Source organism: Ursus arctos, unplaced genomic scaffold (assembly GCF_023065955.2).
Source record: "Ursus arctos isolate Adak ecotype North America unplaced genomic scaffold, UrsArc2.0 scaffold_24, whole genome shotgun sequence".
Classification (NCBI taxonomy): domain Eukaryota; kingdom Metazoa; phylum Chordata; class Mammalia; order Carnivora; family Ursidae; genus Ursus; species Ursus arctos.
The window spans coordinates 21,108,803-21,132,512 of NW_026622919.1; the positions used below are offsets into that span (position 1 = coordinate 21,108,803).

At 46.7% G+C, this 23,710-nt stretch overlaps 1 protein-coding gene across 2 annotated transcripts; it reads right to left on the reverse strand.

The window, feature by feature from the left end:
• Positions 1-1,276: 1,276 nt before the first annotated feature.
• MSL1 (MSL complex subunit 1) lies at positions 1,277-13,578 on the reverse strand. Of its 2 annotated transcripts, XM_026512907.4 has the most exons (9): positions 12,484-13,577; positions 9,805-10,028; positions 8,382-8,764; positions 6,423-6,470; positions 5,903-5,967; positions 4,996-5,063; positions 4,444-4,568; positions 4,203-4,275; positions 1,277-3,801 (listed from the first exon to the last, which is right to left on the reverse strand). In XM_026512907.4, the coding sequence occupies exons 1-9, from the start codon at positions 13,249-13,251 to the stop codon at positions 3,711-3,713; spliced, it is 1,845 nt and encodes a 614-aa protein (XP_026368692.1). In that variant the 5' UTR covers positions 13,252-13,577; the 3' UTR covers positions 1,277-3,710. The 2 variants fall into 2 exon arrangements, with proteins under 2 accessions (XP_026368692.1, XP_026368693.1); XM_026512908.4 differs by lacking the exon at positions 6,423-6,470 and having other exon boundaries at positions 12,484-13,578.
• Positions 13,579-23,710: the final 10,132 nt, after the last annotated feature.

The window sequence follows — 23,710 nt, forward strand, 5'->3', positions numbered from 1 at the left end:
AAGATTTTGGAACCGATTTTAAAAGAGATGATCATAGAAACCTGCGTTGGTTCAATATCCTGACATGATTTAAGGGTTACCAGACAGATGAGGGGAATGCTTTGATTTTGGCAAGACATTGTCAGCAATGGGAAAGAAAAGTGTATTTTCTTTGGACCGTAAGTACATTCAAAAGGCATGAGCTAAGTTATTAGTGAACCTACAGGAGTGCACATTCATAATATATATCAAACAGAAAGGTCACTATTGCATAGCACAGGATTCTGTCCTGTGTAGCATTTTTACAAGTTGCATGGCTGAAGATCTGATGTTTACCAAATTTACAGACAGTATGAAACTAGAAGGCATTCTGAATGTTTTCATGGATAGATTCAGGATCCAGAAAGATCTCAAGTGGTTAAACAAGCGCCTAATGTGACAACTTGTAAATCCAGCTCCAAAACCCAGCTGCCTGAATTCAAAATGGAGGATGTATGATTTAGTAAGTGTTACAAAGAAAGATCTGGAGGATCTTTTCTATCACAAGGTAAATTGATGCAAATGAAGCTGCCCAGTTTAGTGTCTAAATAAGGAAAGTGATAATCTGCCACTTTACCTTTCAGTTGTTTGGTCTGGGTTCAATTTTTAAATGAACATGAGCAACTTGTTCACTCAGAGGGAACTGAAAAACTCAAAATCCTTGCTTTTGAGGAATAAGTGTAAGCTCTCTGAATGTTTACCATGAAGAGAAGATTTGAGATAGCCACAGCAATCTAACTATTCGAGAGACAATGAGAAACAGGAAGAATTGATCTTTTTTTCATCATCCTGGAAGGCAAACCAAGAACCAATGGTTGGAGTTACAAGAAGTTAGATTTTATCAGTGAGGAAGGATTTTCTAACATTTAGGAAAAAATGCATACAGAAAAACGAAGCGTTGAAGCAAAAGCTGGACTTCATTTGTCTGGAATGTCGTCAAGGGGAAATCACGTATTAGGGGTCAGACTAGATGACCTCTAAGGTCTTTTCAACTATAAGGTTTTATTCATTTAGACACCAGGCACCAAGTATCCTATCCTAGGGTTTTGTTTTTAAATTTGCCACTTACCGTATGTGTAAGGGAGAACACAGAACAAAGAGGGATGAAAAACATACGTTGTGCTCATACACAAATAAAAGAGAAAATGGTGTATTTCTCTATTTTATGAAAATGGATTTCTTTTTCTGATCTTTTAATATCTACAAGCAGAACTGTTTAATGCTTCCCAATAAATCTAATAAATTGAAGCAGAAGTTCAAAAATTAACAGCCACAATAGTTTATTTACAATTGAACTCTTTATAAGATATTTACAAGACAACCAATTTTACACATCAGAAATGGTATCAAAAGTATGAATTACAACACAGACAACAATATGAAATGGGCATAAAACAAAGCTGAAGTGGACAGACAAGCAATTTCTCTTTTTAATTTATTAACACTAGCTTAAACTTTGTTAAAGAAAGAAACGAACTATGTTTTAGGAGAATTGCAGGGCCTTTGTTGAAGACTGAATTTCACAGTGTTGTATCCCATGTAGGGAAAAAATAAGACTAATTTTCCCCCCACATTCTAACACACTGTAATTTCGCTCTTGAAATTTTGCTAATCTACTCTCCAACCTCCTCAACAAACCTCAACACATCCAAATCAAAGGAGAACTGATCTAGAAGAGGAGACAATAAAATGAGCGGTCCTAGGTAGAGGGAGAACCAAGGAAACAGAATCCACTTAAGTCTGGCCAGATAGCACCTCATGGATTCCTCTTAGTCTAGCTTAAGTTCAGAATCTGGGGAGTCCCCTGGGTAGGGCACAAACACAAAGGTTAAATTTGCTAACCCATATCCAAATTAGGAATCCAACAAATGCTGAAAATCAAGAAGAAACAGAGGAATCAAGGAACAATGTAAGAGACACTGATTGGTCTTTTTTCTTCTTGGGAACATTGTAAAGGAACATAACACAGGTCAGAGTAGGAAAGCCAAACAGCTTGCCATATTAAAATGATGGAGAACAAAGAAAATCTGGCCCAGTTTTTCTAGAAATCTCCTTCCTCCCCTTAAGGTGTGAGATGAGAGCCCCTAGTGGAATAAGTCCTATTTCTCTCTACACACTTGCTGCAATGAAGTTCACAGCAGGTTCCCTTGTGGAGAGCCCACTCTCCTAAGCAGATGGAGTTACAAATGAAAACCCATAGCCACACACACACACACAAAAGGAGAAATAAAAGCAGCAAGATCATCCAAGAATACTACATGTGCTGCCGGAATAATTCCTTTAAAAGTCAAACCCAGGGAGCACAGATCAACATGTCACAAAAATCTTTAGCAGTGGGAGGCCCCTGAGGAACTTTTCTTTTCTTCCCACAATGGTATCCCCATTCTCTCATGCTCCATTGATGGGCTGGCCACACACCCTACATACCTTGGCTTCTCCTCTAAAAGTGCTAATAATCTGGGGACATATTCTCTTCAAGGATAAAAGCCCCTACCTTCTAGGAGATTAGACCCCTACTTGTTTTCACACAATAGTCATGAAGACTAAAGAAAGGCAATTCCTATATATTTAAGACCAGAAGTCTCGGCTCTATTTTCCTTCCAGATAGTTACAGGGATCTTACACTGAGACCAAAGTGGCCTGGAGTGCTGTCCTGAAATTTTTTAACAAAATGGGGGGAAAGGAGGACCAAGATGATACACATACAAATCTATTTTTACAAAGTGAATGGAGAAGCTCATTAGGTACATCTGTTTCAAGATGTAGACATTTGCCAGCCAAAGGAAGCACATAGTTCCACAAACACCCCCCCCACCCTCCCTAAATCTCTATCCCACCACCAAGAGCTCAGCTAAAAGAATAAAGCCCAACTAAGGAATACTTGAGAAGTGATGTGACACAAGGACATCTATACAGGTTCTGGCACGCCATCCTCAAATGTCAACGGCTTTTGTTTAGAGTCAAAACTTGCCCAAAACTAACCATCCCCATTCTCTTTTCTAAGGATTTTATTTCTTGAGGAGTGGGAGAAGAAATTCAGTTATCCATTAACTAAGAAAATAATCACAGCCCAAATCCCTTCCCACACGGCTGCATCACAGAATAGTTTTAAGAGAACAACTGTCTTTTCAGACATTTATCTGCCAACTTTTCACTCTCTTTTCTATCCTGTGAAGATGACTTGCTTCATCACTTCACTTTTTATTCCTCATCTGGTCTTTAAGCTCATGGTGAGGTTTTTTGTTTGTTTGTTTTGTCTTAGGGTAAACACCACTATACTCAAACTCTAAGGAAGGGTAGACCAGGGTGAGAAGAGTGCCATGCAGGGGTTGCTTCATCTTCCACAAGTCTAACGAAGACAGCCCTTTTACCCCTTTAACGTAGGCAAATGTATAGAAGCAGACCCCTGAGGCTTCTGAATCTGCCATCCTATATAGATTTAGCTTGAGAGCTCATTTCCCCAAAAAGGGAAAAGAAATCCCAATCACCCTCCATAATTCACAATTAGCCCAATGAAAGAGTTTTTGTGAAATCAGAGTGATGAAAACAAAACAAGATCAAGGGAGTATGGAAGGGCATTATCAGCGAATGATAACATACATGAGGACATAGGTCACATATACAGGTCTCTGCCATTCTCTGGGAATGGCATGCTACAACTATCTGAAGACAGAAGGTTCTTGCCAGCCCAGCTATTTCCTACACGTCCGGTGAGGTGTTTGCTTCTTCTGGATCTCCAACCTGCATCGGCTACGCTCATCCAACCAGGGCAGCTCAAAATTCCTGGCAAAAAAGGGTAAGGAAATCAACTTGGAAGACTAGAAGGGATTCAGTGTGGACTAAAGTTAACTCTAAAAAAGATACTACGCCCCTCACCACTCCTAACCCTGACTCTCAAGTTCCAAATTTAGAATGTCTTTCCTGTCTCAAAGCCAGAGAAACAGTATGCTATTAAAGTGACTAAATAATTATTTCTAACTCAAAAAGCAATCCTTCTAATTATTTAATCACTGTAAGAGCTAGCTGGTCAGATAGCCTCACTTTTGTCAAAGAGCCATGGCTATCCCTAAGCCACCTATTCCACCTTATATCTAGGCTTTCATGAGGTCTAAAAAGGAGGTAAAGTACAGGCTACCTGAGAAGGGAGCCAGGAAAAAAAAAAAACAAACCACCTTTATACTTACTGCGGAGTTAATTTGGGTAATGGTCGTCCAAATGCTACAACAGGCAAGAAGGGGGTAATCATCAAACTTTCAACTATGGAAGAAAGCCAAATGGGACCTTGTTAGTGACATAGAGGGGAAATGTCTAGCAACTACACCTGCTCCAAAATGCTGTTCATTCATTCAGAGCAAGTTGTACCCTGGAACCTTGCATCGTTTTCCTTCTTTGAAAAACCTGCTCTCTTAGATAGACAAAACTTACCGTCATCTGGCTCAGGGAAAAATGAGGTAACCTCAGGCTCAGATTCCTGAATTCCTTTCTTTTTATACATTCTGAGCTGCAGTCGTTGTAAAATTCTTTGTTCCCTGATCCTCTGAATATCCCATCTGAGAAAAACAAACCAGACAAAACAAAACAAACAAACAAACCCAATATTACTGAATACCTGCTCTATTAAAGCAATTAGCACAATCCAGACACTAGGGAGACCTCTGCTGACACTTCTTAATGAGGTGGGAGGGTGGGGGTGGTAAAGTGAACTGTCTGCCTGGTCAGGAAAGAGCTGTTTAGGTCTAGCAGTCCAAATCACGTGTTGATGTTCCACAGAGAGTGGAACCGAGGAAGGGCATACACAAAGAAAAAGAAGCCAAACATCTTTACTTATAACAACTACCACTTCTAACTAAGATACTCAACCAACTAGGATGGCAGTAATTTAAGAGTGTTAAGGGCTCCAGGACTTTTCACAGCATGGATGAGAGAGGTTAGGGTCCTAGGGCTCAGCTGTTCCAGGATGAATCTCTCTCGCCTCACCTTTTCCTTCTCTTCTCATCCAGCTCCAGTTTTGCATGCCGCTTCGAAAACACACTGTCATCCAGGTTCTGTGTAAAGAACAGCAGCTGATGAGCTGTTTATCACCACGTGACACATGTATATACGAACTCATTTCCAGCTTCCAGGAATGTAAAATCTTTCCCCTGCAGGTCCCACCTGAGTCTGTGAGTTCTATGGATGTCATGGGAACCTCCTGGTAACAGAATCAACAAAACACGTACTCTTCTCCCCACACCCACCCTTGTAGGCTGTCCAGACTTCAAAATTATTTCCTTAACTCTCCAAGGTGAAAATCATGTCAAACTGAAACCCTTGTGGGGCGCCTGGGTGGCTCAGTCGTTAAGCGTCTGCCTTCGGCTCAGGGCGTGATCCCAGAGTGCTGGGATTGAGCCCCGCATCAGGCTCCTCTGGTGGGAGCCTGCTTCTTCCTCTCCCACTCCCCCTGCTTGTGTTCCCTCTCTCTCTGTCAAATAAATAACTAAAATCTTAAAAAAAAGAAAACAAAAAACTGAAACAACCCTTGAGACCGCCATAAACCCTCCTTACCTCCATGCTTTGCAAGAGTCTGAGTTTTAAGAGTCAAATGAATTTGGAATATATAATTTTGTTGCTGAGTGGCACGATCTAACTTTTCTACTTAGCATGAAATTTCATTTTGGATTGAACACTCCCTAGCTATTTATTTTTGAATAAATCATTTAGCCACTCTGAAACTCCGTTTTCTCTTCTATATAAACAAAAGAGTTGGGCTAGATAATCGCTCAAGTTGCCTTCTGGCTTTAGAGTTACTTAACCCATCCATCCTGTTACTGTGACACATTCAAGTTAAACCTCCATTTCTACTCTGTCCCTCACTCCCTTCTGCTGACAGGTCTTGGGTACCTACCTCCAAAAGGTCTGAAGGATTTGGGTCCCTTAGAGGCTCTACTGAGTGGTCCCTCCAAGAAGGAACTGAAAAAAAAAAAAGAAAGAAAAAGAAAGGGAGGAGGGGTGGAACCACCCTTAAATCCAAAGTCACACAACCCTCCTACTATTCACTAGGACAAGAGGTCTCTCCCCAGATAGGACAAAGTTACCAAGTGATAGGAATCCATTCTATGGCCTCACCCGAAGCCATATTCAGTGTCCTCGCTATGGTATAAAAGAACCTAAAATGCCATTGCAGTCTGCCAAACACAGGATCACAAAAAACCCTAAGCCAATACCTGACAATTCATATAATGGATGCTATTGCAGTTCCTGAAAAACAACTGAAATTTGTAGTCATTTTGAAGTCTATAGTGTAATCATACACCAAGGAATCTCACTCTCCCACAACCAACTGACGGGGAACGCAGCTCCCAACCATCCACCATCCCGCCAACCCCCACCCCAGGCCCAGCCAGCACAATTCCTATTCTACTCACCAGCCAAGACTGAAGTTTCTCCTGCAACACTTGATGGCATCAGACACCCTAAATAATGCAGGAAAGAAGAATCATCTCAGTGTAAAAAGAAAAAAAGCCCATACCCAAAATGGAGGAAAGGATCATCACTGAAGTTCTCACTAGGAAGCCATTTTGGTTTTTTTGAGTTGTTCTTTTGAGAATTTCTCTCTGGGGGAGGGGAAGAGGGAACAACAGACAAAAGAAAAGAAAATAAGCCCACCACTTTTTTTTTTACACTGAGACGACTTCTTTTCTTCATTATTTAGGGTGGTTTCCCTGCAACAGTTGATGGCCAAGGATATCAAACCTTAAACTCAGAACATGGCAGGTGAGTAAAAGTTGACCCTATTTTTCAAATAAAAGATCAGTGTTCTCAAAACTTACATATGTAGTCTTCTTAAACAGCTCCCTCCTCCCTCCAAACAAACTACCTTGCTGGTCCAGCCTGAACAACATGCACAAAGACTTTGGCTCCCTTAGAACAAGCCATTGAGCTTCCTCTTGAGATAGGGGCATCAAGAACAAGGATTCACACGTTTATTCATAACTCAGGCTCCTCAAAGGGCTGGGATTCCCCCCAATCAGACTCTTTCTGTACTGCTATGCCCACAATCTCAGAGGTGTTTGGAATTTTCTGTACTAGGGCAGAGAGGGTTTTCAAAACAGCCAGTCAAACAGAACAGCTCTGGACCAAGCCATTTCCCAATCCCGGATGGGAAGTTGCTTCACCGTTTCTCTTAAGTTGTTACACAGCATTGCCATGGCAGCAAGAAGGTTAACCATTAAGGATGAACCTGTTCAACTGACTGAACCAACAAAAAACCTGAACCTGATCAGGATCCTGGTCTAGCTCATGTACTCAAGTGTGAGGCCTAATGAATTTTAGATAGTTAAGAAGAGTAATCTATCTTCCCCACTTAATTTTGTCACCAGAACAGCCAAACAAAGCCTGGAGAATGCTCTTGTCTTATTGGAATGGATTCCCATCCCCATCCCTGCTAGGGCAAGACACAGTGGTAGAAATTTGGGGCTGTGGCTCTATTCAAGAAGACTTCCCCCACCATCACCCTGGAGCGCCCGCAGTGACTCTCACAGACTAACATCACACAGTTGAAGGCACATTGCAGTTACTGGTTGATGTAGGAGATAGGGGACCATTTCTGTGTGGAAGCCATAAAGAAAAAAAAAAGGGAATGAAGACCAAGGTCCCGCACCCCACACCCTCCCCAAGCAGCTCAGATATCCCAAGATAGTCCTTATTGTTTGAAAAATAGTTTGTAGACCATTTTATTTAAATATATGAACAACCAATGGGCTACTGCAATCCAAGTAAACTCTTCACATTTAGAACCTTTGTGAAGTATAGTAAGATAAAGTAAGACTGTTGGTCTTTGGCAGATTCCTCCTGCCCCCCAGACCGGGACATAGAGATACAGATAAATGTTTATATAGTTAAAGAGCGGAGGCCCAGGTGAAATTCCCCACCCCAAGCTGGCTCCCCAACCCAAAAATTACCATTGGCCCCTGAGAACACCCAAAGACCACCCTCCCAGGTTTCACACAATATCAATTGCAGGAACAGTCGTGCATGGCAAAGTATAAGTTCTATGCATTTCACAGCACAGAAAACCCTTCTTTCAGAGGGCATGCAAGTTGCCGGAGATTACACCCCCAAGTCTGGTGCTCTTGTGATGAGCAACTTACTGGCAAACACATCTCCCAGTGTTGTAAGCAGGCAAATACATTGAGCACATTTTGCTGTAATTCCATCTATTTGCAATGCCTGCACAGTGTCTGTCTCTGGCTGTTAACTTACTCATTCTTGACAGAACTCTGCTTTATTCATTGCACTTTTTTAAAAATGCCAGAGGCATTTTCACACTTGTTAGCTTGACCGCCACCACTAGGGTATAAGAGCAAGTGTTCTCTATGCCTTACTTGCTACAGTCTCCTCCTTCTTTGGAGAGGATTCCCGTAATGGTAACGGTGATGGGGGAGGCTGGTGCCAACGACACAAATACATTTCTGTGGTGGAAAGGTACGGCAAATCTTCTATCTCACTTGAGAAGGCTTTCTCCTTGGGATGGGTGCTGGGTCCCTTCTGGGGAGTGGAGAGTCTTGGCGGGGTGTCCACTGAAGACCGGGGCTTTTCTGGAGTTTCTTGGCTCCTCAATTCACGTTTACAAACAGTTTCTGATAAGGAACCACAGGGTTCCTCTTTAATGGGAGAGTGCTTAGGAGTTTTTGTTTTGACTTTTGAAAATTCAGGAGCCAGCTTTTTAACAGGAATCTTTCTTTCTGTACTTCCAAATGGGGATTTCCTATTGGACAGGGAAGAAAACATTATAAAATGTATTGACTCTTGAATAAAATCTGATTTGATTACAGTTGGGGGCAAGAGAACAAATAAGTTCAGGTATCTAAATATCTAAACATCTGGTTCAGTTGGCAGTCACGAGCAGTCACTGCCTCATGCTTACCGGTATATATAACAGGCCCTCAGTTAAGTGTTTGTTGAACAAGTGTTTCCATGCTTAAGAACCTCTAATAGTATCTTATTGCCTACTAAATCTAAAAAGGTTCTTATTTTATTCAAGACCCTTTAGCTAACATTAGGTGCCACTACTCTGTCTGTAGCCTATTTCATTCCTGTCAACCACAGACCAGTCTCTTATTTTTCCCCCCAATTCTATACCATGTTAATTACAATCTCTATTTCTTTTTTCTTGCTATCTGCTGGCTTTCTCCCACCAATCTCCTCCCCCACCACTATTCCTAGCATGCCACCTCCTTTCCTTTTTACCAACCTAAATTCTATACTTTCAAGATCCATCTCCTCCTTGAAGTTTCACTATTCTACCACAGAATAATCTTTAATGTCCCTGAATCTTACAAAACTTAGTTTATATCACTGTTGTCTACTTTCATATTTTATTGGAACTGAATTCCAAGTTTGCAAAATTTATGCCACCTTCGCAGCTAGACTGACCTATCTCTTTGGGTCGAAGGACAGTCAGATCTTACTTCTTTGTCCACTACTACCTAACACAATGAAGGAATTTAACACTTCCCAACTTGAAGTGATCTGCTATAGTTTTAAGAAACTCAGCTGTCACATTTGTTGCCCATTCTCTTTATGATGTACTCTACATTCTGTAATTACTACTGTGACCAAAATGTTCCTAACAGATTTTTATAGCCTGCAAGAATGTTTCAAGATAGTTTCTCAGCATGGAAGACCTCATAATTCAGGATATGACTGTATTAAAACTAATTCATAAACCCCAATCCCCTACTCTCAAGTCACTGGAAACACATGTCCTCAACATGTCCAGACAGTGTAACAAAGTTATCAGCACACCTTTTGTGTCCCTTTCCACTCCGCCCACAAGAGAAAGGCTTGGGAGGCAGAGTCTGGGATGTCTCGGAAAGCTCCGGCTGGCACTCCAGTTTAATTTTCTCGGATAGCTCCGTTTCCTCTCTCTCTTCAGTTTCATAGCCCTGAAACAGCTTGTGCCTTTCTTTCTCGTTATCCTTCTTTACCAGCTGCATCCGCCTTTCCATACGTTCAATCCGAGCAAGGAGCTAAAAGAGAGAGTGCCAAAATGCAGACTTAAAACACAAAAAATTACACCCAGGTACTTAGCCCCATTTAGGCATCAGTATGGTCTTCTGCCTCTTTCCATGGACCATAGCAATTCAACTTATTTTTAATAGATAGGGATTAATCTGAATAGTTTTCCTTAAACGCAATAGAGAAGACAAGGTACTCTGCTTAATTTTAGGGCTAACCTAGTTGAGGAGGGGCATGGGGAATTTGTAGTTCATTCTTTTGAAAGAAGATCCTCTTCTCTGGGAGGGGCCACAACATGCCTTTCAAATGGCATGGTCTCTCTACTGCTAAGCATGTGGCTCCAAGTCAGTTTGGGAGTTTCCAGAATTAACCTTATGTTCTTTCAGGAGGCCCTAAGTTTCTCCAAATCCTATTCTCTCTCCTCTCACTCCAAAATTCTATACACAACGGCAAAGTCCAAACAGTATATTGAGAAGGAATTAAAAGCTCACAGTCACAGTGCCACGAGGGATTGCAGTATTATTTGAAAAGGGTGTGCAGGGCATTTAAACAATGAACACTCAATTTGGTAGCATTATAATAGTACCAGTACCCATAATCCCACTGATCATGAAATATTCATACTTCTTTGCATTTGAGATAACAGGAAAAAATCTACCATTTATCTAAATATGAATTAAACCAAAGTCTTTTAACTTTAATTAAAGGAGAACTACATAATCAAACAGAAAATGGACATCTATTATCATTGAAAACTTCACATTAGAATGTTCTGAGAAAAGGTGCCCACTATGCTTCTTAAAACACTATAGTAAGACTTTTATTTGGGTACACAGCAATATTAATGTTGTCTTCATTACATCTGCTTCGCTGCAGAGATTTCAGTAGAGGCCAAACAACAACTGGAATAAGAGAAACAAGCTTAAGCAACGCTAAGACTGCAATACACAACAGAAACAGTGAATGCCAAGTTCAGACTGATACTCTATCCTTAACTCACCCCACTTTTCCTGCCTAGGAAAGTCTGCAAAGGGGCCATTACCTCAGGAACTGAGCAGAAACCTCCACCATCAGCAGAGACCCCCCGTCAGCCATACTCTCATTTCATCTTCTGTTTTGATTCACAGCCTTAACATTACTTAACCATGGTTTGTAGGTGACATTTCCTTGATTTCTTCTCCTTCACTGGTCCTTCTCCCCCCCCCCCCCATGTAAGGCTATGATGTGTTGTAATTACAGTACCATCACACCCCTAGACTGCAGTACAGTAGCTGAGCCGTGCCACCTCCATGTTGAGTAACTTCCACAAATCAACACCATGAGATATTTTGATGAGACCTGCCCCAGCTCCCATTCCACCTTGCAGAATGCATTCTCCAATAAAACAGCCGATGCCTGATGCGATTCATTTGTATAGCAAACAAAATGAATAGCCCTCTGCTCCCTTGCTCAGCCCTTGGCGCACACAACGCCAGAGAGAGAGAGAGAGACAGACAGACAGAAAGAGAGAGAGACAGAGGGAGAGAGACTGCTGCAGCCTGAACACAACAATTGTAGAAACCATGTTTATTTTTAGGCAGCTCTAAGGTATGCTAGCACAGTAATACCCCCCCCCGAACACACACAGCTTTTCTGATATCTGAAAGAGTATGTTTTAACGCATAAGGTGCTCTTGACTACTGCTGCAGTGAAAGCAAGCCTATATAGTCATGCTCCTCAGAAGTACAAAGAAATAATAAATTACTGCCCTACTATCTTAAGATTCTAAAATAGGGATTTTCTGAGAGAGGACCTACTTAATACATTTAATAAACTTACTTTCCCCTGATGCCTTAAAATCTACCAGCCCTTCAACACCATGCTTATACAAGGGAGCTGGTCAGTGGGTCATGTTTTATAACTCTGATTCTTATTCAAAACTGTCTGAAATCAAAGACGGTGATTCTCTTCCTATCATTTAAAAACACTAAAACAGGATTCCACCGTGAATCACCTCTACCTCTCTGCCAATTAAAAGGCCTACTGCCCTCCTATCTAAAGATGCTACAGCAGTGCAACAGCTGCTCTGTCCCGCTCCTCTAAGAATGCATTTCTAACGCAAAAGCTCTTGCATTTAACCCCTTCTATAAAGTCACCACATATGCATCCCACCTTTGCATTTTCAACCCTTCACAAATCACGTCTTTTCCCACTCTCCACGTCTTTCCCACAAGTCTGGGGCTGTCAGTTTAAATTAACCCTTTGGCACCTGAAACCTCCCCTCCCCCTCCCACTGGGAGGTTGCCCTTTAACCCCTCCCTCCGACCCAACGTGTCTGTGAGCCTGGTTCCCAAGGACCCGACACTTTGCTGGTGGCCAACCTCCTTACCCCTAACCAAGGGATACCTTAACCTCCTACAGCCCCCTTCCCCCGAGCATGCGCACAACTCGCTCGTCGTCCCGAACGCAGATTAACCCCTCCCGTACCGTGTCTCTCTCTGACTTCAGCTCCTCGATCTCCTTTTCCTTGGCCTGCAGCTGCTGCTGCTGCTGCTCGATGAGGTCCAATTGCAGCAGAAGGATCTGTTTGAGGCAGGCGGCCTGACTGGAGGCTCCCGAGCCGCCGCCACCCCCGAGAGGGCTCTTCCTCATACTCTTCCATCTGCCCTCGCTGGCCGCCAGGGTCCCGGCGGTGGCGGTGGGCGCGAGGGGTGGCGGCCCCGGCAGAGGTAGTGGTGGGGGTCCCGCCGGGTCCGAGGCGGTGGCAGCTGGGGGAGCCGCCCCACCCTTGTCCCCAGCCCAGGGCGTAGGCTCTTTGGCCGCCGCCACGAGAGAGCCCGTCTGAATGGGCAGCACCGCCTGATACTTGGGTCGGGGACTGCAGCCGGCTCCCGCGGCCGCTGGCTCCCCCCCAATGCCGGCTTGTTTGGTGGCCGGGGGCGGACAGGGCAAGGGCACCGAGCCGCCCCAGCTCTCTTCCTGCTGCCCGGGGGCCGCCCCGGCCGGGAGTAACAAGCCCCGGCCCTTGCCGCCGCAGCCGGCCGGGGAGGGCGCGGGGCTCCCTCCCTGGGAGGAGGCCAGCGGGGGCCCCGGCTCCTTGAGCTTACGGTGCCGGGGGAGGAAGTGGGCTTCGGCCGCCCCGGGCTCGTCCTCGGGCCCGCCCAGCGCCGCAGCCCTTTCGTAGTCCAGTCGCTGCTCAGGGTTGCCGCCGGCAGGGGCCGCGGCCGCCTTGAACACTGCGGATCTCATGGTCATAGTGGTCCGGAGCAGCGCCGGGGACCGAGACGGAGGAGGGGGTGGGGAAGGGGCGAGGTGCGGGGGGTCGAGGACGGAGGAGGGGGAGGGGAGTTTGGCGGGCTCGCCTCAGCAGCGCGGCAGCAGGCCTCGGCTAGCGCGGCTCCTCCGGGGCCCGGGCGCCATCCCGCCGGCGTGCGGAGAAGTGGAGGCCGCGGCTGAGGCCCGCCGCCGGCCCATGGGGGCCTCGCCGCCGCCTCTGCTGCCGCCGCCGCCGCCTTCGCCTCAGAGGCAGGAGCTCGCACCCAGCCGCCCCCGAGCTCATCCCCGGAGCTCGCTTCGGCCCCCCCTGGCCCGGCCGGGCCCGCCTCGTCTCCCCACCCCACACCCCCCCTTCCCCGCCCCGGCCCCCCGCCCCGGAGCTCGCCTCAGCCGCCCCGAGCCTCCATTTTCCCCCCGCTCCTCCTCAGAAGGGGGTGGGAGGGATGGGTCCGCCCAAAGCCCTCCTACTCCGGGAGGGGGGTCTGTCGCCTCCCCTGGGGGTCTCCGCGGCTCGGGGTCCCCCTCCCCCACAGTCACCCCCGGCGCCTCAGCGTTTCCCTTTAAAAAAACGGAGCCGCTCGCAGCCGCCACCGCCGCAGCCGCCGCTGACCGGAGGGCGCATGCGCCGGGCGGGGAGCGGGCGGGAGCGAACCGGGAGCGGAGAGGAGGGAGGCGGGACGGGCTATTGTGAAAGGGGCCGCCGCCGCCTCGAGGGGGGCGGGGAGGGGGCCGCGGGGGCCCTGGGCGCTGGGGGCCGGAGAGGGGAGGCCGGGGATGAGGGGCGAGGACCGAGAAGCCCGCGGAGGAGCGGGGCGAAGGTGGGCTGCTGAGGGAGGGGCGAGCCGGGGGAGGGTCGGGAGGAGGGAAGAAAGGGCGAGGGTGGCGACGGGCAGATGGGGAATGCGGAGGCTCGCCGGGAAAAAGGAGCGCGAGAGCATGGAGCGGAGAGGAGGGCAGGGGCTTCAGGAGGCAGACGCGCCCTTCGGGGCAGTGGACCGAGCGCTCCACATACCCGGCCTGCGCTGGGCGGCCCCTTCCCCCGGCACCTTGGCAGCCCGCCCGGCCCTCGCCGGAGGCGCCCCGCGGCCCCCGCAGCCCCGCAAGCCTCCTGGACCAGAGTCAGGATTCGGGCTCCTGTCTGAGCCTGTGGGTGTTTCCTGGGGGTAGAATTCTAACCCCTCCACCCCCTCCACTCCCCAGCAGCCCCACTCTGGTCTGGGAGAGAATGAAGTTCTTTGTCTCTGAGGGATCCAGACCAGAAACGGAGGGACCTCTGGTTCCCAGAGGGAGGAAAATCCATGATGTCTGCTGCCTAAGGAGTTCTTGCTACAGCCTCCCTGGAACGAAGTATTGCCAACTACCAACAGTTATTTCCCAACGGCTATCTCCCCAGCCTTTTACTTAAGTCACTTCTAGCATCTGCTGGAGGTTCATAAAGGGTCGAAGCAAAAAGAAAACCTCGGAAGGGATTTTTTTTTTTTACCACTTTTTAAAAGTTTATTTATTTTTTGGTAATCTACACCCACTGTGGGGCTCAAACTCACGACCCCGAGTTCAAGAGTCACCTGCGCCTCCGCCGTATTCAGCCAGGCGCCCCAGGGATTTTTATCTTTACGGGGAATAGGAATACTTTAGGGTATTCTCTTATGCGGAGCACTTCTTCCAATCTCTCAGTGTTCGTTGTGTGTGTCCTGTGTGTGTGTCTCAATGTCCATACAACTTCAGGAAGTCCTCAGTCCTCCTGCAAAAACTTTTAAATAGTTTTATTGATTTTCTTTTCTGTTGAGGTATATCTTTTTTTCAATCCATATGAAGATGGAGATGACTAACATTCTTTGGCCCAATGTGAAAACCTCTAATTAAAGTTGTGTCTCGGCCTTGTGGGCCCAAAGCATGAAGCACTGGAATTTTAAACAAGTGGGTGTGAATGTGTTAAGAAGCCAAGAGAACCCCAGCCCTTTTCCACCAGACTATGGCCTAAGATCTGCAAGGGAAGTATTGGGGTTAGGGATACCAATAAGGGGGGGGGGGCAGGTGGGAGGCACATGGAATATGGTGGTCTCTTTCAGTGTCAAGATTTCAATACCATCTCTACACTGACAACTCCCAAATTTATATCTTCTTCCTGGATTCATCCCCTAATTCCAAAACTATATCCACTTGCCTAGGAGACATATCTATTTGGATGTCTAGTTGGCATTTCCAACTTAAAACTAAAATTCACTCCTGAATTTCCCTCACCCAAATTCTGCTTCTACAGCCTTCCTCTCTTTCTCTCTCAACTCCATGTCTAGTCAATTTCCAATATATCCAGAATCCCACACCTTCACACACCTCCACAACTTCCACCTTGGTCTAAGTCATAGTCCTATTGCTCTTTTTTATTGCTGTAACCTTGTAATTAGTCTCTCAGTTTCAACCTTTGCCTTCCCCCATTTAACTCTTCTCAACATAGCAGCCATAGTGATCCTGATAAGATGTGAGTAAGATCATGTTCTTTCTCTGCTCAAAACCCTCTCATGGCTTCCTATCTTACCTGGAAGAAAAAAAACAATCATCATTATGGCCTGTGGTATCTGGCCCCCCGGTACTGCTCTCTGACTTTGACTGCTACTCTTCTCCTTATTCACTAGCCACCTGCCACACTTGCCTCTTTGCTGTCCTTCAAACACACTTGGCAGGTGTCTGCTCAGGTCCTTCCACTTGCTATTCCCTCCACTTGGATTATGCTTCTTTGCGGTATCCACATGGCCTCATCTCTGGTGATATTCAGTTCTTTACTGAATATCTTCTTTTTTTAAGGTTTTTATTTATTTGTTTGTTTGAGAGATTGAGACAGAGAGAGCGACAGAGCACAAGCCAGGAGGAGAGGGAGAAGCAGGCTCCCCGCTGAGCAGGGAGCCCAATGGTGGGGCTCGATCCCAGGACTCTGGGATCGTGACCTGAGTGGAAGGCAGACGCTTAACCAACTGAGCCACCCAGGCGCTCCTGAATGTCATCCTTTCATCAGACTTTCTCTGGTCCCCTTATGTAAACTCATACCTTCCTCCAAACTCCCTCTCCTCCCACCTTTCTGCTTTATTTTTCGTCTTAGTACTTATGACCTTATAATTTACTTTGTTTATTGTCTTCTCCCCCTAGAACATAAACTTCATGTTTTGCTCACTGCTGTACCTTCAGCACCTAGAACCATACCTGGCACAAAGTCAACACTTAATAAATACTCATTGAATGAATAAATGAGCTGTGTAGATATATTAAAAGAAAGCATCTTCCCTTGACTTTTAGCTTGGTTGAGAGTGATAGTTATATTGACATTAATACAGTGTAAAAGATAGTGAAACCTAGGGAAGAATGAAGTTGTCTTGGAGTACAGAGAAGATAGAACATACTATCTGGAAGGAATTGAGGAAGTGGCAACTGAGATGGGTCTTAAAGGTTGAGACCATAGGAAGACATTTCACACTGAACTGACAACATTACAAAGGCATGGGATAAAAGGGTAAATTGGAGTAAGTGAGAGAAATTGGCTGAAGTTCAGCTTGGATAGCGGAGAGTATAGGGAATAAAGTAGATAAGATGAGTTGAGAACAGATTATGAAAGTCCAGGTAAGGAATGTTTAATTTATTAGCCAAGGTGAAATATCAAAGGATTTCCAGCAAAGCATAGAGTGACCAGATTTGTTTTTGAAAGCTAATTTCAATATTTGTGTCTTCACACTGAAGGCAGAAGGCCAATTTAAGGCTGTTACTCCAAGGGTGAGATGACGCGTGGTTACTCTAAGATGCTGGTGGTATGCGGTCCTGCATCATCAACATCACTGGGAACACGGAAATGCAAACTCTCGGGCCTTACTCTAGACCTAATGAATCAGAAACGCTGCGGTGGGACTGAGCAGTCCGTGTTTTAATTTTTTTTTTAAGAGTTTATTTATTCATGAGAAAGAAAGAGAGAACAAGCAGGGGGAGGGGCAGAGGGAGAGGAAGAAGTAGGCTTCCAGCCAAGCAGGCAGCCCAGTGCGGGGCTCCGTCCCAGGACCCCAGGATCACAAGCTGTGCTGAAGGCAGACACTTCACTGGCTGAGCCACCCAGGTGCCCCAGCAGTCTGTGTTTTAACAAGCCCTCCAGGTGATTCTATTTTTTTTTTTTTTTTAAGATTCTATTTGGCAGAGAGAGAGAGACAGGGAGAGAGGGAACACAAGGAGGGGGGATGGGAGAGGGAGACGAAGGCTTTCCGCTGAGGGGGGAGCCTGATGTGGGGCTCTATCTTAGGACCCTGGGATCATGACCTGAGCCGAAGGCAGACACTTAACGACTGAGCCACCCACGTGCCCCTCTCCAGGTGATTCTGATGCCCCTCAAGTTTGAAAGTTTCCAGGGTTGGCCAACCTTTTTTTTTTTTTTTTTTTAGATTTTTTTTTAAAAGATTCATTTATTTATTTTGGGGGGGTGCAGAAGGAGAGGAAGAGAGAATCTCAAGCATACTTCGGTGCTGAGCGTGGAGCCCAATGTGGGGCTCCATCTCAGAACTGCGAGATCACAACCTGAGCCAAAATGAAGAGTTGGACACTCAAACCAACTGTGTCCCCCAAGTGCCTCTTGGGTTTTTTTTTTTTTTTTAAGTAATCTCTACACCCAACATGGGACTTGAACTCACAACCCTGAGAGACAAAGAGTTGCTTGCTCCACTTGCTGGGCCAGCCGGGTACCCCTTGGCCAATCTATTCTTAAAGGTCCAGACAGTAAATATTTTAGGCTTTGACAGCCATAGTATCTCTTGCACTATTCAACTCTGCTATTGTAGTGCAAGACAATATGTAATGAAGGTGGCTTATGATGAGTGTTTTGTTTTGTTTTTTAAGTAGGCTCCATGCTGAGCACGGAGCCCAACTCAGGGCTTGAACTCATGACGCTAAGATCAAGACCTGAGCTGAGAGCAAGAGTCGGACACTTAACTGACTGAGTCACCCAGGTGTTTCAAGATGAGTGGTAATCTAAGGTGTCAGGGCTGTGAAGATATAGAGGGAAAGACAGGTGGGAGACTCAATGGTTAGAAACAAAGGCTCTGGGGCGCCTGGGTGGCTCAGTCGTTAAGCGTCTGCCTTCGGCTCAGGGCGTGATCCCGCCGTTATGAGATCGAGCCCCACATCAGCCTCCTCCGCTATGAGCCTGCTTCTTCCTCTCCCACTCCCCCTGCTTGTGTTCCCTCTCTCGCTGGCTGTCTCTCTGTCAAATAAATAAATAAAATCTTAAAAAAAAAAAATAAAGAAACAAAGGCTCTGTTGCCAATGAGATTGCAAGCAGCAATCATAGTTCCACCATTCCATAGAATTTTATTTAGGGACACTGAAATTTGAATTTCATATAATTTTCATGTGTCATGATATGTTTTAGATTTTTCAACCATTTAAAAATTCTTAGCTTAGGGGCACCTAGCTGGCTCAGTCCGTAGAGCATGTGACTCTTGATCTCGGGGTCATGAGTTCAAACCCCACCTTGGACGTAGAGCTTACTTAAACAGATAAATTTTTTTTTAAATTTTAGCTTTTTCTTAGCTTATGGCAAATACAAAATGAGGCATTGGGCTGGACTTGGCACTCAGGCTGCAGTTCGCTACTCCCACTCGTCTAGAGACTAATAGACCAAACTAGAACCAATCTACAAAACAACAACAAAACAGTGTCTAGTACCCATGTAAATCGATACAGGGTGGCTTAGAACAGTTATTCTGAGATTATATGCTTCCTATTCTGTGTGTGTTAAAATTTACTTTCTTTTGTGAAATGATGGTGATAGTAAATAACAATCAGTGGTAGTAGTTTTTTAATGTCCTTACTTGGCAAAATAGAACGCTGGCAATTCTAGATCAGTCCCCCATGTTGTTGTTGTTGTTGTTGTTTTCCTGGAAACTTTACAGCTCTGAAATCCAAAGTCTAAGATTTCACTACTCCAGATTAAGTAAACATGCTTTTCTCCCCCAAAGCCAAAAGGCTGGAATTTTTGGATTTGGAGGTCTGATCTTCTTGATCTCAAGTCACAGGATGAAGTAGATAAACCACCAGAAAACCGAGCCCTGGGAAAAGCAGCTCTTGTAGGAAGGGAAGAGAATTCTTGCTTCCAAACCATTAGGTTTTTAAACTGTGGTACTCCCTGAACTAAGACATATAAGAGCCCACGATAGCAAAGAGTGAAGACCGAGAGGGAGAAAGTGGAGCTGCTCCCTGTGAGGGCGCCTAGGAAAACCTTAGGACCCATAAATCAAGTCCCCAAATATCCTCTGCTTATTTTATCCTTGATGGGATAATGACCATTCCCTTTTGCCCTCTGGCTAAGGGTATGGATGGAGTTAAAGTCAACACTCTCACTACTCTACCTACGCATTTAGGAGGGCTAGGATGGCGAATATCCTTTCTATGACCTACATTATTTGAAGGGAGTACCTGTGGTGTGCAAAGAGCAAGCCCCTTTACATGTCTGGGTCTTGGTTTTCCTAGACCAAAAAGAAAATTGAAGTAGGTCATCTCTAAGGCCCCTTCCATCTTAAAGACTGTATGAAGCTGTGCGAACTGTGGGGCAGAACGAGGTAGTACAAGAGGCTTGTTTTGGCTTCTCCCCAAGGAGAGAGGATTCATCTGGGCGGCTTCCCGAGGCTCTTGGAAAGGTAAATAAAGACTGGGGTTGCGTGGCTGGCATTAGCCCAGCCCCACATGGCCCCGAAATGAGACCAAGGGGGAGAGGCCACTTTGCCTTTCTCCGGGAGGATGGGGAATGGGGAACCAGCATGGAGCCACGGAGGTTTCCGGCTCCGAAGCCTGATACCGCTCAGAGCTCTTTCTGGCAGAAACCATGCCCTGCGTTCCCGGCCTCCGCGAGCGGGAGGCTTGTATGCTGCTCCTCTTTTCCCCTCTGCTCGGGCCTCTCCGAGGGCAGGAAACACCCGCTCTGCTGCCTTTTTTTTTTTTTTTTTTTTTTTAAATAAAAGCACAACTCAAATTTGGGTATTTTTCTCCCATTGCCAGCCCCGCCAAAACTTTCAGCGGGCTCCGCCCACTCCACGTGGACCTCCCTTCCCTGTCCCAGCAACCCCTGCGAGAACCTCCCCCCAAAAAACACGTGACCAATTGTTATGTTTCCTTCCTGGGGCTCCCTTTTCTCGGGCACCAACGGCTGAGCAAAAGTGCCCCCTTCAGGGTGAATGTGGGGCAGCAGCCTGGGAGGAGAGGAAAGTGGATTAAGGTGTGCATTGCGATATAGGAATGTGGCTGCGTCTTCTTAAAGCGATTTCATGCCTCATAGCTCCCTGGTTAATAATATTAAGGATCAGGGGCGCCTGGGTGGCACAGCGGTTAAGCGTCTGCCTTCGGCTCAGGGCGTGATCCCGGCGTTCTGGGATCGAGCCCCACATCAGGCTCCTCCGCTCTGAGCCTGCTTCTTCCTCTCCCACTCCCCCTGCTTGTGTTCCCTCTCTCGCTGGCTGTCTCTATCTCTGTCAAACAAATAAATAAAATCTAAAAAATAATAATAATAATATTAAGGATCATACAATTTAAGAGATGAGGCAAATTCAAGAGAAGGGATATCATCAAAGAAAACGACTTTGGGGGTGGAGTTGGGTGAAGTTTTAATCCCTCGCTGCACAGTTGGTTACCTCTCCTCTAACTCCCATTTCCCCTGAGTTCTTCACTGCTGTTGACAGAGCCCTCTGAAATCCTCAGCACCAAGAGTTCTTTAATTACCGTCTGGATAATGGGAACATGGCCTCTCCTAGAGTGAGTGTTCTGCTTCTTTTTTTTTTTTTTTTTTTAAGATTTTATTTATTTGACAGAGATAGAGACAGCCAGCGAGAGAGGGAACACAAGCAGGGGGTGTGGGAGAGGAAGAAGCAGGCTCATAGCAGAAGAGCCTGATGTGGGGCTCGATCCCAGATCGCCGGGATCACGCCCTGAGCCGAAGGCAGACGCTTAACCGCTGTGCCACCCAGGCGCCCCGAGTGTTCTGCTTCTTGCCTCCTTCACCACGTCCACTTCCCCAACACTGGAGGCAGTTCTCTCTCAATGGGCTGGTATTCCTCGAGGGCTGACATAAATTATTTCCAAAGCGGAGTTTCTTCTCTCAGCGTTAGGGACATCTGCCCGGGATGAGACGAGCATAGGGGATCATGTTGGAGGGAGAGGTGAGCAGGACAGCAAAATTAGTCCAGTAGGAAGGCTTGATGCATGGAACAAGAGGACTGACCAGGAAAAGCTAGAATATAGGTCAAATGAATCCAAACAGGGAACCAGTTTTCCTTGCAAAAAAATTCTGACCTAGCTTTGTCCATTCCTCCCACTCTTTTTCCCCACATGAGATGTGAGGTTGAGAGATTGGATAGGCAATTGGGGTGATGGAAGGCATGTGGTTGGGGGCTGACTAGGAGAAAGTTGTATCAGGCAGTGTTACCAGAAAGAAGGGTAGGGAAGGGTAAATTTAAAATCAGAATTATCCCAGGACCATTTGTCCCTCAAAGTCATAGAGGTCATGAATAGTAGTCCAAGAGCTACAGGTCCAGGGGCCCAGAGAGGGGGACCTTATGGTAGCCAAGTAGCTGGCTCTCCAGGGGCATGTTAAGGAGCAATGTGTGGAAGGGAAGAGGAGGAGTCCGAGGGCACCTATTTGCAAGGGAAGCAAACGAAAAGCGAGTAAGCTAGAACATTAAAGACTAGGGACACTTGCTCTCCTATAACTCAGCAGCTGTCAGCGCTCCCGTTACCAGGTGCTATTTCCAGAGTCCTGGGCCTAGTGGAGGAAAAGGGAGGGGCCGTGGTGGAGAGACAGTGGGAGAACCGTGGGGCTCCTCCCCCAGCCCGGCTGCAGTTCCAGAGTTTCGCCACTCCGGGGCTCCCGAGCTCAACCACAGCCCCATTAGAGGAAGAGAGGAAGAGAATCTCCGGGACTGTGTGAGACGTCAGTGACAACCCTGAGCAGAGAGGTGACCTGGAGGTCATCTGCTCTGAAGCTGCAGACCCTTCACATGGCCGTTGGGAAGGCATCCTAAAAGGGACCTGTGGCCCTGGGAACTATCTCCCCATCTCTCACCCTCACCCTCTTCTCTGTGGTCATTTCCTCCCCCGCGTGTTTCCTTCCCCTCTCCCCAAACTCGGGGTGGGAGCACCACCACCACCACCACCACCACCACCACCACCGCCCCCAGCCTGTCAGAGTCCTGAGGAATGTTCTCACCCTGGCTGGGTGCCAGGCTGTGGACTTCCTGGGCTTTGGGGGTGGGGCTTGGCGGAGGGGAAGCCCTTTGGAGAGGAGAGCCATCCAGCCCTGCACTGCCTGCGTGCTCTCCCCCTCATGAGCTCGCGGGCTCTTGCTCTCTCTCTCTCTCCCCTAAGTAAAAGGCTCATCTATCATTCTCTGTCACCACCACCTAATTTCCTCCCCCTACAATAGCATTTCCTTGCCAGGGCAAAACATCCACAATCTGGAGGCAGTGGGCATCCTAAATACAGTGGTTTATAATGAAAGAGAGGGAAAACACCTATTTCAGAACCTGCCTTCCTGTTCCAGAAGCCTGTAGTGGGAAGGAGGGGTTCAGCTGGCACAGTCCTGAGGTAAGGGGGTTGTAAATGGTAATTCGGTTGTATGGCTTCTTCTGGATCCTTCTCAGAACTTCAGATCTAAGGAAGTACATGGGTCTCTATATAATAAAGCTTGGGAGTGGATTTCTGCATATCTAACCACCTCTATTCAGCCTTCATATCCCTGAAATAAATCAGCTGAAATCTGAACTCACCAGTCCGCATCAAGCCAAGGCAATCTTTCCAGCCCCTAAGACTGAGGTGGGTTCAGCAAAAATGGGGAGCAGGCAGAAACTACTTCCAAATCTGGTGAACAGAGACCAGGCCAGTCAGAGACCTCTGGCTCCCATCCAAGGGGTCACTGCTGAGAAATGTTTTTGTATTTGAGGTTTGGACTGTCTTCTGATATTGTCCACAAATGACAAAGTGAGAACTCAGCTCTGCAGTACCCCCTGCCTGTGGTCCCTCCGTGCCACTTTTGCAGCCTCTCTTCCTGACGTCATCTGCAGACCTGTGCCAGATTCCCAAGTTCCTATCTTGAAACCTCAGCCCCCACACCCAGGGCCTAGGGGAGAGCCGATGTAGGTTACTGCAGCTGAGCCTGCAGGGCTGTCTGCTCCTTGAGCCCAGAGCCTTCAGGCACAGAGAGGAACCCTTGCAGAGAGAAGTGAGAGAAAGGGCTCTGGGAGAACCATAGGAAAGCATATTCCTCAGAAAATGAAGCAGGGAGAGGCCAGGAGTCAACTGGTCATGCTTGAGACAGTAATGGGATCTCTGCTCTTGAGAGGCTGCGTGTGATGGAAGAAAAAAGGCCAGAGGAGAGGGGCTGAGCATGGCTCCCAGCTCTGCCCCCCTCCTCCATGCCTCGCCCTTG

Excerpts from the sequence above, each read along its gene's own strand:
- MSL1 (XM_026512907.4), bottom strand. The coding sequence starts at position 13,251 with ATGACCATGAGATCCGCAGTGTTCAAGGCGGCCGCGGCCCCTGCCGGC. Across the intron at positions 5,064-5,902 it reads ATCCTTCAGACCTTTTGGAG|AACCTGGATGACAGTGTGTT; the intron begins GTAGGTACCCAA and ends TTCTTTACACAG. Across the intron at positions 4,276-4,443 it reads TTTCCCTGAGCCAGATGACG|TTGAAAGTTTGATGATTACC; the intron begins GTAAGTTTTGTC and ends TTTCTTCCATAG.